The 15,933-nt window shown below is 59.8% G+C and overlaps 1 protein-coding gene across 2 annotated transcripts; it reads right to left on the reverse strand.

Annotated features, from left to right (window-relative positions):
• Nucleotides 1-7,149: 7,149 nt before the first annotated feature.
• Nucleotides 7,150-14,135, reverse strand: NPM2 (nucleophosmin/nucleoplasmin 2). Of its 2 annotated transcripts, none has more exons than XM_085510502.1 (10): nucleotides 13,811-14,135; nucleotides 13,632-13,698; nucleotides 13,015-13,100; nucleotides 11,947-12,057; nucleotides 11,740-11,833; nucleotides 10,640-10,758; nucleotides 10,079-10,107; nucleotides 7,477-7,513; nucleotides 7,311-7,376; nucleotides 7,150-7,213 (listed from the first exon to the last, which is right to left on the reverse strand). In XM_085510502.1, exons 2-9 carry the CDS (start codon nucleotides 13,687-13,689, stop codon nucleotides 7,332-7,334), a joined length of 579 nt encoding a protein of 192 aa, XP_085366628.1. In that variant the 5' UTR covers nucleotides 13,690-13,698; nucleotides 13,811-14,135; the 3' UTR covers nucleotides 7,150-7,213; nucleotides 7,311-7,331. The 2 variants fall into 2 exon arrangements, with proteins under 2 accessions (XP_085366628.1, XP_085366629.1); XM_085510503.1 differs by having other exon boundaries at nucleotides 13,632-13,693; nucleotides 13,811-13,995.
• Between the last annotated feature and the right edge of the window lie 1,798 nt (nucleotides 14,136-15,933).

A 15,933-nucleotide genomic window follows, 5' to 3' on the forward strand; every position in this document is an offset into this window, starting at 1 on the left:
GGTTGTAGGGCAGGGGGTTGTAGGGTTGTAGGGCAGGGGGCTGTAGGGTTGTAGGGCAGGGGGCTGTGGGGTTGTAGGGCAGGGGGTTATAGGGTTGTAGGGCAGGGGGCTGTAGGGTTGTAGGGCAGGGGGCTGTAGGGTTGTAGGGCAGGGGGCTATGGGGTTGTAGGGCAGGGGGTTATAGGGTTGTAGGGCAGGGGGTTGTAGGGCAGGGGGTTGTAGGGTTGTAGGGCAGGGGGTTGTAGGGTTGTAGGGCAGGGGGCTGTAGGGTTGTAGGGCAGGGGGCTGTAGGGTTGTAGGGCAGGGGGTTGTAGGGTTGTAGGGCAGGGGGTTGTAGGGTTGTAGGGCAGGGGGTTGTGGGGCTGCTGATAAGGGATGGAAGAACTGAGCTGATAACAATGAGCTCGGCCCCTTTTGTCAGCGGGATCCAGAAGGATCCAGAGGCAGCGGGATGGGATGGATGGGATGGATGGGGCCACAATGGGGCCACAATGGGGCCAACAAAGGAGAACGTTCCCCACCCGCCCCCAAACTGCTGCTCTATGGGGTGGGGAGGGCAATGGGGGGACACCTCGTGATGGGAATGACCATAAGGGGGGCAGCCAACCCCGAACCTGCAGCCCCCATAGTGCAAAACCCCATAGTACAAAGCACCCTGCAATGGGGCAGCCCCAAACCCTATAGCCCCCCTATAACAGGGCAGCCCCAAACCCCATAGCACAAAGCCCCCCTGCAATGGGGCAGCCCCAAACCCCAAAGTGGGGGGGGTGCCAAAGTGGGGTGAACCCCCCCCCCCCCCCTTGGATATGGGGTGTTATCTATGGGGCACACGGAGCTGCCACCCCACATCAACCCCCCCCAATATCTGCATGTCGGTGCTGATAAGGGATGGTTGTGGCTGGGGGGGGGGGGGCAGGAGTGGGGTTAGGGGGCACAGATGGGGGGGGGCACTGAGTGTGCTGCTATGGGGCAGACAGGCAGGTTAATGGGGCGGGGGGGTACTCAGTGTCCTGCTATGGGGTTTCCACTCTCACCCCCCCCCCGTGGTGCCGTGACATCAGACACTCGATCACTCGTGTCCGCTGCCACTCGGGTGTCCGGTTCCCCCCCCCCCATCCCACTCAGCCCCATATACAAGCTATGGGGTCCTGCAACCCCCATAATAACCCATATAGAGGATATGGGGTCCTGCAACACCCCCCCAATAGCCCCATATACAGGATATGGGGCCCTGCACCCCCCCAATAGCCCCATATAAAAGATATGGGGGTCATGCTACCCCCCAATAGCATCATATACAAGATATAGGGCCCTGCAATCCCCCAATAGCCCCATATACAGGATATGGGGTCCTGCAACACCCATAATAACCCATATAAAGGATATGGGGCCCTGCAACCCCCCCCAATAGCCCCATATACAGGATATGGGGTCCTGTGACCCCCATAATAGCCCCATATACAGGATATGGGGCCCTGCGACCCCCCAATAGCCCCATATACAGGATATGGGGTCCTGCAACCCCCATAATAACCCATATACAGGATATGGGGTCCTGCGACCCCCCAATAAACCCATATACAGGATATGGGGTCCTGCAACCCCCCAATAGCCCCATATAAAAGATATGGGGTCATGCTACCCCCAATAGCCCCATATACAGGATATGGGGTCCTGCAACACCCCAATAGCCCCATATACAGGCTATGGGGTCCTGTGACCCCCCACTAGCCCCATATAAAGGATATAGGGTCGTGCGACCCCCCCAATAGCCCCATATACAGGATATGGGGCCCTGCACCCCCTATAATAGCCCCATATACAGGATATGGGGTCCTGCGACCCCCCAATAAACCCATATACAGGATATGGGGTCCTGCGACCCCCCCAATAGCCCCATATAAAAGATATGGGGTCCTACGACCCCTATAATAGCCCCATATACAGGCTATGGGGTCCTGCGACCCCCCCCCCCCTATAACCACACCCCCCGGCTCACGTGGCCCCTAATCTTTGGGATTAGGGTGGGATTAACCCGCTCATCCCACGCGTGGACCCGGGGGAGGTGGGGACGACCCCGATCCCGGTGCTATGGGGCAGCCCCATAGCGAGCTTAAGGTTATGGGGTGGGAGGGGGGATAAAGCCCCATAGAGCGCCCTATAGCGAGACCCCCATTGCCACAAGCACAACGTGCATCGATACCATCGATGGGGGGGGGGGGGGGGGTATAAGATGTGCCCCCCACCCCAAATAGAACCGCTGAGACCCCACAAACTCAATACACCCCTATAGGGCCAGTAACCCCATAAGGGGGGGCGGTGTCCCTATAGAGGGGGGGTCCGCAAGGAATAGGGTTGGGATGGGGGTCCCATAGGGGTCCCTTGTGGGGGGGGGTGAAGCAGGTGCAGCCCCCGACCCCCAGCTTTAAGGTGTGGGGGGGGGTTTATAGGTCGGCCCCGTGTCCCCATATCCCCTCTATAGGGTCCCCATATCCCCTCTATAGGGTCCCCATATCCCCTCTATAGGGTCCCCCCCCCGCTTTAAACCCAGGGATCCGCCCCAACGCACAACATCCCCAGCCCCCCCAGGGCAAAGAAAGGACGAAGCTCAACCCCCCCCCCCCCAATAAACCCTATAAACCCCCCCCCCATTATTAAACCCTCTCCCCTATTACTCAAGCCCCCCCCCCACAATTAAAGCCCACAATAAACAGGGCGGGGGGGGCAGCACCGCAACGACAACACTCACCCAACGCACCTTCAGCCGGCGGGGGGGGGAATAACGAGGGGGGGGGTGGGGAAAAACAAATTGGGGGGGGGTGAGACCCCACCCTACAGCAAAACCCCCCCCCCGACCCCCCCCCGTGTTATCGCACAGAGACGGGAGCGGCTGCGACAGAGATAAGGGGCGGGGAAAGGGGGGGGGCGGGGAGATGGGGGGGGTTATATGGGGTGGGGGGGTTATGGGATGGGGGGGGGGTTATATGGGGTGATGGGGGATTTAATGGGGTGGGGGGGGGTTATGGGGTGGGTGGGGTTTATGGGGGGGGTTATGGGGTGGGGTTTAATGGGGTGGGGGAGTTTATGGGGTGGGGTTATGGGGTGGGGGGGGTTAATGGAGTGGGGATGGGGGGTTTATGGGGTAGGGGTGGGGATGGGGGTTATGGGGTGGGGGGGTTATATGGGGTGTGGGGGGGGTTTATGGGGTGAGGGGTTTAATGGGTTGGGAGAGGGGTTTATGGGGTGGGGGGTGTTTAATGGGGTGAGGGGGGTTATATGGGGTGTTTAATGGGGTGGGGGTGGGGTTTATGGGGTGGGGGGGGTTTAATGGGGTGGGGGGGGTGGGGGATTTATGGAGTGGAGTGGGGGTATATGGGGTGTGGGGGGGTTAATGGGGTGGGGGGGGTTTATGGGGTGAGATGTGGGGGGATTATAGGGTGGGGGGCTTTGTGGGGGTGGGGTGTTTAATGGTGTGGTGGGGGGGTTAATGGGGTGGGAGGGGGTTTATAGGGTGGGGGTGGGGGTTATGGGGTGGGGGGGGTTTATGGGGTGGGGAGTGGAGGGTTATGGTCTGGGGGGGGGGTTTAATGGGGTGGGGGGTTTATGGGGTGGGGGGGGTTTAATGGGGTGAGGTTTATAGGGTGGGGGGGGGGCAGAGCTGCCGCCGCCGGCTCAGTGTGTTTAGGAACAAGAGCAGCATTAGGAACAGAGTGACGAAGCAGATCGAGGCACTGAGCGGGATAAAGGGGGGGGGGTAAAAGGGGGGGGGGGACAGAGCGAGGCGGAGACCGACGGTGTAGAAACCAATGGGGGGGGATGGGGGGGGTCTGCACCCCCACAGTGTAAAAATAGGGGTGGGGGAGGTCGATGAACCCCAATGAAGGGGGATGGGGGGGTGGGGGTAAAGTTGGGGGGTTCTGCCCCCCCCCAGTGCAAAAATGGGGGGGGGGGGGGGTCGATGAACCCCAATGAGGGGGGATGGAGGGGTGGGGGGGGTCAGCACCCCCCATAGTTCCGGGTTTTGGGGTTGGGGGCCATGCAAGAGCCCCCCCCCCCCCCCCAAAGCACTGAATGCATCACGCTGCAGTGGGGGCTGCATTGCTGCTGCAGCGCTGGGATGTTGCGGCTGCAGCTGATGGAGCTGCTGCATTGAGGCCTCTCCATGCAGCTGCATGCGGCGCTGCCTCAGTTTCCCTCCCGGCTCAAGGGGGACCTGGATGGATGCAGGACAAGCTGCATGGCTGGGGCTGCAGCCATGGGGTTGCATGCATGCATGAGGCTGCATGCAGCAGGGCTGGAGGCTCAGCCAGGGATGCACACAGGGGGGCTGCATGCATGAGGATGCACGCATGGATGCATGCAGAGCTGCAACGGGGGGTGCATGCATAGGAAGCTGCCCATGCAGGGCTGCATGTACCCACAGCAATGCATGCACCCATAGCAATGCACACACAGCCATGCAGACAGGGCCATGCACACGGAGCAATGCAATGCATGCACCCAAGGCCACCACAGCTCACAGACCAACCCCCCCAGCCCCCATTGCAGCCCCAGTGCATCCCCCCCCCCCCAAATAGACCCCCCCCCTGAAGGTACGGCCCAATTGCAACCACTCCATTGCATCCCCCCCCATTGCAACCACTCCATTGCATCACCACCCCCCCCATTGCATCCCCCCCCCCCCAGCCCAGCCCTGCAGCCTCATCCCCCCCCCCCCTCGTTTCTAACCCAGTTTCTCAAGCGTGAAAAGCACCGCAGCAGCTGCAATAACACAGCACTAATACGGTACTAACACAGCACTAATACGGCAACAACCCCCCCGACCCCCCCCCCCAGACAACGCACCGAGACGATCCCAAAAGACCCCCCCCAAATAAACCCCCCCCCATATAAAGGGGTCAGCCCGCAGCCACGCTGTGTGCTTAGAGCCAGGCCCCAGCCATAAGGGGGGGGGGGAAGCGATGGCCCCGGCTGTGGGTCTGGGGGGGGGGGGGGGGTGAGGGGTTGCAATGGGGTGGGCTGCAATGGGAGGGGGGGCTGCCATGGCCCCAGCTATGGGTCTTGGGGGGGTGGGATGCAATGGGGGGGGATGCAGTGGCCTCAGCTATGGGTCTGGGGTGGTTGGGGGTGGGGTCTGCTATAGGGGGGCTGCCATAGCCCCAGCTATGGGCCCGGTGGGGGTGGGATGCAATGGGGGGGATGCAATGGCCCCAGCTATGGGTCCGGGGGGGGATTGGGATGCAATGGGGGGGGCTGAAATGGGGGAGGGGGGTGTGCAATGGCCCTAGCTATGGGTCCTGGTGGGGGGGTGGGATGCAATGGGGGGGGGGCTGCCGTGGCCCCAGCAATGGGTCCGGGGGGGGATTGGGATGCAATGGGGGGGGTTGCAATGGGGGGGATGGCAATGGGGGGGGGTTTGCAATGGGGGGGGGGTTGCAGTGGGGTGGATGGCAATGGGGGGGATGGCAATGGGGGGGGTTGCAATGGGGGGGGGTTGCAATGGCCCCAGCTATGGGTCTGGAGGGGGATGCAATGGGGTGAGGGATGCAATAGGGGGTTGCAGTGGGGTGGGGGTTGCAATGGGGGGAATGCAATAGGGGGGGGGGATGCAATAGGGGGGGGGATGCAATAGGGGGGGGGATGCAATAGGGGGGGATGCAATAGGGGGGGATGCAATAGGGGGGGATGCAATAGGGGGGGGATGCAATAGGGGGGGGATGCAATGGGGGGGGATGCAATAGGGGGGTTGCAATAGGGGGGTTGCAATACGGGGTTGCAATGGTGCCGTACCTTCAGTGCAGCGCCGGCCCGTGGTTCTGCTCCTCCCGCCCGCCGGGATCCATCCCCTGCAGCAGCTGCAGCAGCTCCGCGTTGCCACCGCAACCGGCTGCAGCTCGGGGGGAGCGGGAGCGACATGAGGCCTCGGGGGGGGGAGGAGGAGGATGTTATGGGGGGGGGGGGGGGGTCGTAGGGGGCACCCGAGGGTGGTGAATAGACCTTGGGGGTGGGAACACATTGGGTCCAGGGACCCCCGAGTGATGGAGACCCCTTTGGGTACCATGAGGATCCTTATGGGGTCTATGGAGCAGCCCTATGGGGTCAGGGACCCCCTCCCCTTAGCATTGGGAGACCCTCTGTACGAGGTACCCCTGGGGGCACCCATGGGTGTTGGAACCCATTGGGTCCAGGGACCCCCGAGTGATGGGGACCCCTTTAGGGTACCCTAAGGAGCTCTATGGGATCTAAGGAGCCCTATGGGGTCTCAGTATCCCTTGGTGTCAGGGACCCCCTCCCCTTAGCATTGGGAGACCCTCTGTGTGAGGTACCCCTGGGGGGTCCAGGGACCCCCGAGTGATGGAGACCCCTTTAGGGTACCCTAAGGAGCCCTATGGGGTCTCTGTTAGAATTGGGAGACCCTCTGTACGGGGTACCCCTGGGGGCACCCATGGGTGTCAGATAGACCTTGGGGTTGGGAACCCATTGGGTCCAGGGACCCCCGAGTGATGGTACCCTGAGGATCCCTATGGGGTCTCAGCCTTTAGGGTACCCCATGGAGCCCTATGGGGTCTCAGCATCCCTTGGTGTCAGGGACCCCTTTAGTATCCCCTAAAGCAGTGCCTATGGGGCTGGGGGGGGCTGCCCTAAAGCAGTGCCTATGGGGCTGGGGTCAGCCCTAAAGCAGTGCCTATGGGGCTGCCCTAAAGCAGTGCCTATGGGCTGGGGGGTCAGCCCTAAAGCAGTGCCTATGGGGCTGGGGGGGGATGGCCCTAAAGCAGTGCCTATGGGGCTGGGGGGTCAGCCCTAAAGCAGTGCCTATGGGGCTGGGGGGTCAGCCCTAAAGCAGTGCCTATGGGGCTGGGGGGTCAGCCCTAAAGCAGTGCCTATGGGGCTGGGGGGGATGGCCCTAAAGCAGTGCCTATGGGGCTGGGGGCTGCCCTAAAGCAGTGCCTATGGGGCTGGGGGGGGGGCTGCCCTAAAGCAGTGCCTATGGGGCTGGGGGGGGGCTGCCCTAAAGCAGTGCCTATGGGGCTGGGGGGGGGCTGCCCTAAAGCAGTGCCTATGGGGCTGGGGGGGGCTGCCCTAAAGCAGTGCCTATGGGGCTGGGGGTCCCACCTACACCCCCCCACCCCAAACACAAAGAGCCCCCAATGCAAAACAGAGCCTTTATTAGGGAAAAAAGAGCAGATTTCCGGGTCCCTCCTGCAGCAAAACCCTATAAAGGAAAAGGGGAGCAAAGCTGACAGATGGGCACCCCACACTTTGGGGTCTGTAGGGTTATGGGGTGGGGGTCACATCCCATTGCCCCTCACCTGGGGTGCATCCATTGCAGCTCATCTCCTGGCTGCTGCCTTCCTGCCCCGGCCGCCTCCTCGGCCCTATAGGGGGAAATAAAGGGGGCAGAGCATCACAGTCCATCTATGGGGTGAGGAATTGGGGTGGGGGGCGATATGGGGTGGGGGGGGGGCAGCCCCTCACCTTGCTGGGTGGGAGATCCTCGGGGGAGGCGCTGCTCCTGGGGGGAAAGGGGGGGCAGTGGTTATTATGGGGTCAGTGGTTATTATGGGGGGCAGTGGGTTATTATGGGGTCAGTGGTTCATTATGGGGTCTGGATATTATGGGGTCAATGGTTTATTATGGGGGTCTGTGGGTTATTAAGGGGGGGGGGGGGCAGTGGTTATAGGGTCAGTGGTTATTATGGGGGGCAGTGGGTTATTATGGGGTCAGTGGTTCATTATGGGGTCTGGATATTATGGGGTCAATGGTTTATTATAGGGGTCTGTGGGTTATTAAGGGGGGGGGGGGCAGTGGTTATAGGGTCTGTGGTTATTATGGGGTCAATGGTTTATTATGGGGGGCAGTGGTTATAATGGGGTCTGGATATTATGAAGGCAATGGTTATTATGGGGGGGTCAGTGGCTATTATAGGGTCTGTGTTTATTATGGGGTCCAGTGGTTTATTATGGGGTCAATGGCTTATTATGGGGTCAGTGGTTCATTATGGGGGTCCATGTGTTATTAAGGGGGGGCAGTGGTTATAGGGTTGGTGGTTTATTATGGGGAGCAGTGGTTTATTATGGGGGGGTCCAGTGGCTATTATAGGGTCTGTGTTTATTATGGGGGGGGCAGTGGTTTATTATGGGATCCAGTGGTTATTATGGGGTCAGTGGTTTATTATGGGGGTCTGTGGGTTATTATGGGGTCAGTGGTTCATTATGGGGTCTGGATATTATGGGGTCAATGGTTTATTATGGGGTCTGTGGGTTATTAAGGGGGGGGAGGGCAGTGGTTATAGGGTCAGTGGGTTATTATGGGGGGCAGTGGGTATTATGGGGTCTGTGATTATTATGGGGTCAATGGTTTATTATGGGGGGCAGTGGTTATAATGGGATCTGGATATTATGGGGGCAATGGTTATTATGGGGGGGTCAGTGGCTATTATAGGGTCAGTGGTTTATTATGGGGTCCAGTGGTTTATTATGGGGGGGTTCAGTGGCTATTATAGGGTCTGTGTTTATAATGGGGGGGCAGTGGTTTATTATGGGAATCAGTGGTTATTATGGGTTCAGTGGTTTATTATGGGGTCTGGATATTATGGGGTCAATGGTTTATTATGGGGTCCGTGGGTTATTAAGGGGGGGGGCAGTGGTTATAGGGTCAGTGGTTATTATGGGGTCAGTGGGTTATTATGGGGGCAGTGGGTATTATGGGGTCTGTGGTTATTATGGGGTCAATGGTTTATTATGGGGGTCTGTGGGTTATTAAGGGGGGGGGCAGTGGTTATAGGGTCAGTGGTTATTATGGGGGGCAGTGGGTTATTATGGGGTCTAGGGGTTTATTATGGGGTCAGTGGTTCATTATGGGGGTCTGTGGTTATTAAGGGGGGGGGCAGTGGTTATAGGGTCAGTGGTTATTATGGGGTCAGTGGGTTATTATGGGGGGCAGTGGGTATTATGGGGTCTGTGGTTATTATGGGGTCAATGGTTTATTATGGGGGTCTGTGGGTTATTAAGGGGGGGGGGGCAGTGGTTATAGGGTCAGTGGTTATTATGGGGGGCAGTGGGTTATTATGGGGTCAGTGGTTCATTATGGGGGTCCATGTGTTATTAAGGGGGGGCAGTGGTTATAGGGTTGGTGGTTTATTATGGGGAGCAGTGGTTTATTATGGGGTCAATGGTTTATTATGGGGAGCAGTGGTTTATTATGGGGGCAATGGTTATTATGGGGGGCAGTGGCTATTATAGGGTCTGTGGTTATTATGGGGTCGATTGTTTATTATGGGGGTCCAATGGATATTATGGGGTCTAGGGGTTTATTATGGGGGTTCAGCAGTTATTATGGGGTCAATGGTTATTATGGGGTTGGTGTTTATTATGGGGGGGCAGTGGTTTATTATGGGATCCAGTGGTTATTATGGGTTCAGTGGGTTATTATAGGGGTCTGTGGGTTATTATGGGGTCAGTGGTTCATTATGGGGTCTGGATATTATGGGGTCAATGGTTTATTATGGGGGTCCATGGGTTATTAAGGGGGGGGGCAGTGGTTATAGGGTCAGTGGTTATTATGGGGGTCAGTGGTTCATTATGGGGTCAGTGGTTCATTATGGGGGTCCATGGGTTATTAAGGGGGGGGGGGCAGTGGTTATAGGGTCAATGGTTTATTATGGGGTCAACGGTTTATTATGGGGTCAATGGTTTATTATGGGGGGGCAGTGGCTATTATAGGGTCTGTGGTTATTATGGGGTCCAGTGGTTATTATGGGGTCTAGGGGGTTATTATGGGGGGGGGGGGGGGGGGCAGTGGTTATTATGGGGGTCCAGTGATTTATTATGGGTCAAGGGTTATTATGGGGTTGGTGGTAATAGGGTCAGTGGTTATTATGGAGGGCAGTGGGTTATTATGGGGTCTGTGGTTTATTATGGGGGGGCAGTGGTTTATTATGGGGGTCAATGGTTTATTATGGGTCCAGTGGTTTATTATGGGGGTCAATGGTTATTATGGGGTCGGTGGTTTATTATGGGGTTATTATGGGATGCCATATAAGAAGATGGGGGGGGGGGATTCTATGTGCTGTACTCACGGCTCGACCTCCTTCTCCAGACGCCTCTTCTATAGGGGGGGGGTAAAGAGATATTAGGGGAGTGGGGGCAGTCGGGACCCCCTTCTCCCCATAGAAAGGCCCAATCTATGGGGCAGGGGGCTCAGCGCACCCCATATATGAAGGGTTATGGGGCAGGGGCTCAGCACACCCCATACATGAAGGGTTATGGGGCAGGGGGCTCAGCACACCCCATATATGACGGGTTATGGGGCAGGGGGCTCAGCACACCCCATATATGACGGGTTATGGGGCAGGGGGCTCAGCACACCCCATATATGAAGGGTTATGGGGCAGGGGGCTCAGCACACCCCATATATGAAGGGTTATGGGGCAGGGGGCTCAGCACACCCCATATATGACAGGTTATGGGGCAGGGGGCTCAGCACACCCCATATATGACAGGTTATGGGGCAGGGGGGCTCAGCACACCCCATATATGATGGGTTATGGGGCAGGGGGCTCAGCACACCCCATATATGAAGGGTTATGGGGCAGGGGGCTCAGCACACCCCATATATGACGGGTTATGGGGCAGGTTACCTTGGCGGCGTGGCCCCTTTTGGCCGCTTGGCCCCGGGGGGGGGGAACCTCGGGGGTCTCCTCCTCTTCTTCTTCTTCCTCCTCCTCTTCCTCCTCCTCCCAGGACAGGTCAGGAACCACTACGGCAATGGGGGGGGGGGGATAGGAGCCGTGGGGAGGGGGCAACGCTATGGGGAGGGGGTGGCGATAATGGGGAGGGGGGGGACCCGCTATGGGGACGGGAGGGCCGAGGCCGATAATGGGGAGGGGGCACAGCTATGGGGAGGGGGAGGAATAGAAGCCGTGGGGAGGGGGCTGCTATGGGGAGGGGGGGGACCCGCTATGGGGAAGGGGGGGGCACCCGAGGCCGATAATGGGGAGGGGGCACAACTATGGGGAGGGGGGAATAGAAGCCATAGGGAGGGGGGGGGGGACCCGCTATGGGGAGGGGGGCGAGGCCGATAATGGGGAGGGGGCAATAGAAACCATGGGGAGGGGGGGGGGACCGAGGCCGATAATGGGGAGGGGGCTTGCCTATGGGAAGGGGCCGCTATGGGGAGGGAGAATAGAAGCCGTGGGGGGGGGGGGGGGGGGGAGGGACCCGCTATGGGGAGGGGGGGCACCCGAGGTCGATAATGGGGAGGGAGCCGATAATGATGGGGAGGGGGCAATAGAAGCCGTGGGGAGGGGGCCGCTATGGGGAGGGGGGAGGCGAGGCCGATAATGGGAAGGGGGCTTGCCTATGGGAAGGGGGCTGCTATGGGGAGGGGGAGGCCGATAATGGGGAGGGGGTACAACTATGGGGAGGGGGGAATAGAAACCATAGGGAGGGGGGGGACCCGCTATGGGGAGGGGGTGGGTGGTCGAAGCCGATAATGGGGAGGGGGCACAGCTATGGGGAGGGGGCTGCTAAGGGGAGGGGGAGACCGATAATGGGGGGGGGGGGGGATAGAAGCCGTGGGGAGGGGGCTGCTATGGGGAGGGGGGGGGCACCCAAGGCCGATAATGGGGAGGGGGTCGCTATGGGGAGGGGGACCGATAATGGGGAGGGGGGAATAGAAGCCGTGGGGAGGGGGCCGTTATGGGGAGGGGGGGTCGCTAATTGGGGGGGGGGGTCTTACTGGCCACGTGCTGCCCGCTGATATAAACCGGCCCGGACCCCGCTCGGAGCCGGAAAGTGACGGGGGGCGTCAGCTCCACCCCAACCAGCGTGACCTGCGGATAAAGGGGAGATGTGGGGCAGATATAGGGCACATATGGGGCACATATAGGGCACATATAGGGCACATATGGGGCAGACCCCCCCCCGCCCCCCTATGGGGTCTCACCATGGGCAGCACCGACGGTTTCAACGTGGCCAGCGGCACCGCCGCCCCCTCCTCATTCGGAACCAGCTCCAGCACGTGGAACTCATCGCGGGCCTGAGCGCCCAGGCAGATCTATGGGAACAGCCCATAGGGGACACAGAATAGGAGACCCCGACCCTATAGGACCCCCCTTATGGGGATGTACCCACCCCATAGGACCCCCTCAGTACCCTATAGGGCTCCCCGACCCCATAAAACCCCCCTTATGGGGACGTACCCACCCCAATGGACACCTTCAGTACCCTATAGGGCTCCCCAAACCCCCTTATAGGGATATATCCCCCCCATAGGACCCTGCTATACCCCATAGGGCCCCTTTAATGGGGATGTACCCACCCCATGGGACCCCCTCAGTACCCTATAGGGCTCCCCGACCCCATAAAACCCCCCTTATAGGGACGTACCCACCCCACAGGACCCCCTCAGTACCTTATAGGGCTCCCCGACCCCATAGGACCCCCTTATGGGGACCTACCCACCCCATGGGACCCCCTCAGTACCCTATAGGGCTCCCCGACCCCATAGGACCCCCCTTATGGGGACGTACCCACCCCATGGGACCCCCTCAGTACCCTATAGGGCTCCCCAAACCCCCTTATAGGGATATATCCCCCCCATAGGACCCTGCTATACCCCATAGGACCCCCCTTATAGGGACGTACCCACCCCATAGGACCCCCTCAGTACGTTATAGAGTTCCCCGACCCCATAGGACCCCCCTTATGGGGATGGACCCACCCCAATGGACCCCTTCAGTACCCTATAGGGCCCCCAGACCCCACAGGACCCCCCTTATGGGGACATACCCACCCCCATAGGATCCCATCTGTACCCCATAAGACCTCCCCTTATGGGGACGTACCCACCCCATAAGACCCCCCATACCCCATAGGACCCCTTATAGGGACATTCCCACCCCATAGGACCCCCACATACCCTATAGGACCCCCTTATGGGGACATACCCACCCCATAGGACCCCCCCATACCCCATAGACCCCTTATAGGGCCGCCCCCTATAGGGCCGTACCGTTCTTAGGGCCAGCTGCTGCTCGCACTGCCACTCCTCGGGCATCTGGAAGGTGTAGGAGCTGCGCTCACTGCTCAGCTCACACCCTATGGGCACAAATAGGGTCAGATGGAGACCCCACCCCATAAAGGGGGCCAGATGGAGACCCCCACCCCATAAAGGGGGTCAGATGGAGACCCCCCACCCCATAAAGGGGGTCAGATGGAGACCCCCACCCCATAAAGGGGGTCAGATGGAGACCGCCCCCATAAAGGGGGTCAGATGGAGACCCCATAAAGGGGGGGCAGATGGAGACCCCCCCCATAAAGGGGGTCAGACGGAGACCCCCACCCCATAAAGAGCATAAAGGGGGCCAGATGGAGACCCCCCCCCCCATATAGTGCATAAAGGGGGTCAGATGGAGACCCCCACCCCATAAAGGGGGGCAGATGGAGACCCCCACCCCATATAGTGCATAAAGGGGGTCAGATGGAGACCCCCCCCCCATAAAGGGGGTCAGATGGAGACCCCCCCCCTCATAAAGGGGGCCAGATGGAGACTCCCCCCATAAAGGGGGTCAGATGGAGACCCCCCCCCATATAGGGCTCCTTATAGGGGATATTGGGGAGGGGGCTCACCCCAAATGAAGGACATGGGCTTCTCGGACTTGGTGTCGGTGCTCTCCGTGAGGGACATCGCGCTGGGCTGGGGAAGAAAATACATGGGGGGGGGGGGGGGGGGGGGGGGGGTCAGACTTGTCTGCGACCCCCCCCCAGCCCCATAGATCCCCCAGCCCCACACATCGCCCCACACTCACCCCACACACAGCAGTAGAAGCAGCGCTGCCCCATTGCGCCCACCGAGAGCTTATAGGGGCACGGACCCCCCCGTTAATTAGCGCCCCCCCACCTGGAGATCAGCAGGTGATCATTGCGATCAGCTGGGACCCACCCGCCCCATAGCAGCCCTATACCCCGCCCTATAGCATCCCCTATCCTATAGCATCCCCTATCCCATAGCAACCCCGCCCCACATCCCCACCCCCTGCCCCATAGCATCCCCGCCCCATAACATCCCTACCCCATAGCATCCCTATACCCCGCCCCATAACATCCCCTATCCTATAGCATCCCCTATCCCATAGCATCCCCTATCCCATAACATCCCCGCCCCATAACATCCCTGCCCTATAGCATCCCCACCCCCTGCCCCACAACATCCCTACCCCATAGCATCCCTGTCCCCCACCCCATAACATCCCCATCCCCATCCCCTGCCCCATAACATCCCCACCCCATAGTATCCCCACCCCATAACATCCCCGCCCCATAGCATCCCTATCCCCCGCCCCATAACATCCCCGCCCCATAGCATCCCTGTCCCCCACCCCATAACATCCCCATCCCCATCCCCTGCCCCATAACATCCCCACCCCATAGCATCCCTGCCCCATAACATCCCTGTCCCCCACCCCATAGCATCCCCATCCCCTGCCCCATGAAATCCCTATCCCATAACATCCCTATCTATCCCCCGCCCCATAGCATCCCTGCCCCATAGCATCCCTATCCCCCACCCCATAACATCCCTATCCCATAACATCCCCACCCCATAACGTCCCTATCCCCACCCCATAACATCCCCGCCCCATAGCATCCCTATCCCCGCCCCATAGTATCCCCGCCCCACAACCATGTGCCATGTCTCTGCCCCCCCCCACGCATGCGCACTCCGTCCGGCGTGGAGCAATGGCGGCGGCCCTGGTGGGGTGGGGGGGGGCAGGTTGGGGGTCTCTATGGGGCGGGGGGGGGGTGCGGGTCCCTGAGCCGCCCCTATATCCCCTATATCCCCCTATATCCCCCATATCCCCCTATATCCTCCTATATCCTCCTATAGGGACCCGGTGAGGCCGCTGCGGCCGCTCACGCGTTATCGCTGCCGGCTGAGGCCTATGGGAACGATGTGAGTGGGGGGCGGGGGGGGGGCAGCCGTATAGGGGGGGGTCGTATGGGGGGAGTCATATAGGATGGGGTCATATGGGGGGGGTCATGTAGGGGGGCAGCCATATGGGGGGGGGTTATATGGGGGCAGCCATATGGGGGGGGGGGGTCATATAGGGGGGTTATATAGGGGGGGGGTTATATAGGGGCATCCATATGGGGGGGGTCATATGGGGGGGGTTGTATAGGGGAATCCATATGGGGGGGGTCATATATGGGGGGGTTATATAGGGGAATCCATATGGGGGGGGGTCATATAGGGGGCAGCCATATGGGGGGCAGCAAGGGCGGGGTATATGGGGGGGGTCATATAGGGGGGGTTATATAGAGGGTAGGCCATATAGGGGGCAGCAAGGGGGGGGTATATGGGGGGGGCCGTATAGGGGGGCAGTCATATGGGGGGGTCATATGGGGGAGGTTATATAGGGGGCAACCATATGGGAAGGGTTATATGGGGGGGGTTATATAGGGGGGAGTTGTATGGGGGAGCAGCCCTATAGGGGGGGGTCGTATGGGGGGGGTTATATAGGGGCATCCATATGGGGGGGGTCGTATGGGGGGGGCTATATAGGGGCATCCATATGGGGGGGGTCGTATGGGGGGGGCTATATAGGGGCATCCATATGGGGGGGGTCGTATGGGGGGGGCTATATAGGGGCATCCGTATGGGGGGGTTGTGTGGGGGGCAGTCATATAGGGGGGGGTCATATAGAGGGCAGCAAGGGCAGGGTATATGGGGGGGGTTATATGGGGGGGTTATATAGGGGGAGTCATATGGGGGGGCAGTCATATGGGGGGGTCATATAGGGGGTAGGCCATATAGGGGGCAGCAAGGGGGGGGTATATGGGGGGGGTCGTATAGGGGGCAGTCATATAGGGGGCATCATAGAGTATAGAGGGGACTATGGGGGGGGGCAATGGGGAGTATTGGGGGGGGGTT

Source organism: Coturnix japonica, chromosome 10, assembly GCF_054131305.1.
Source record: "Coturnix japonica strain WE chromosome 10, WE-NBRP24, whole genome shotgun sequence".
Classification (NCBI taxonomy): Eukaryota; Metazoa; Chordata; class Aves; order Galliformes; family Phasianidae; genus Coturnix; species Coturnix japonica.

Excerpts from the sequence above, each read along its gene's own strand:
- NPM2 (XM_085510502.1), bottom strand. The coding sequence starts at position 13,689 with ATGTCCCTCACGGAGAGCACCGACACCAAGTCCGAGAAGCCCATGTCC. Across the intron at positions 12,058-13,014 it reads AGCAGCTGGCCCTAAGAACG|ATCTGCCTGGGCGCTCAGGC; the intron begins GTACGGCCCTAT and ends CTGTTCCCATAG. Across the intron at positions 7,377-7,476 it reads AGGATCTCCCACCCAGCAAG|GGCCGAGGAGGCGGCCGGGG; the intron begins GTGAGGGGCTGC and ends TTCCCCCTATAG.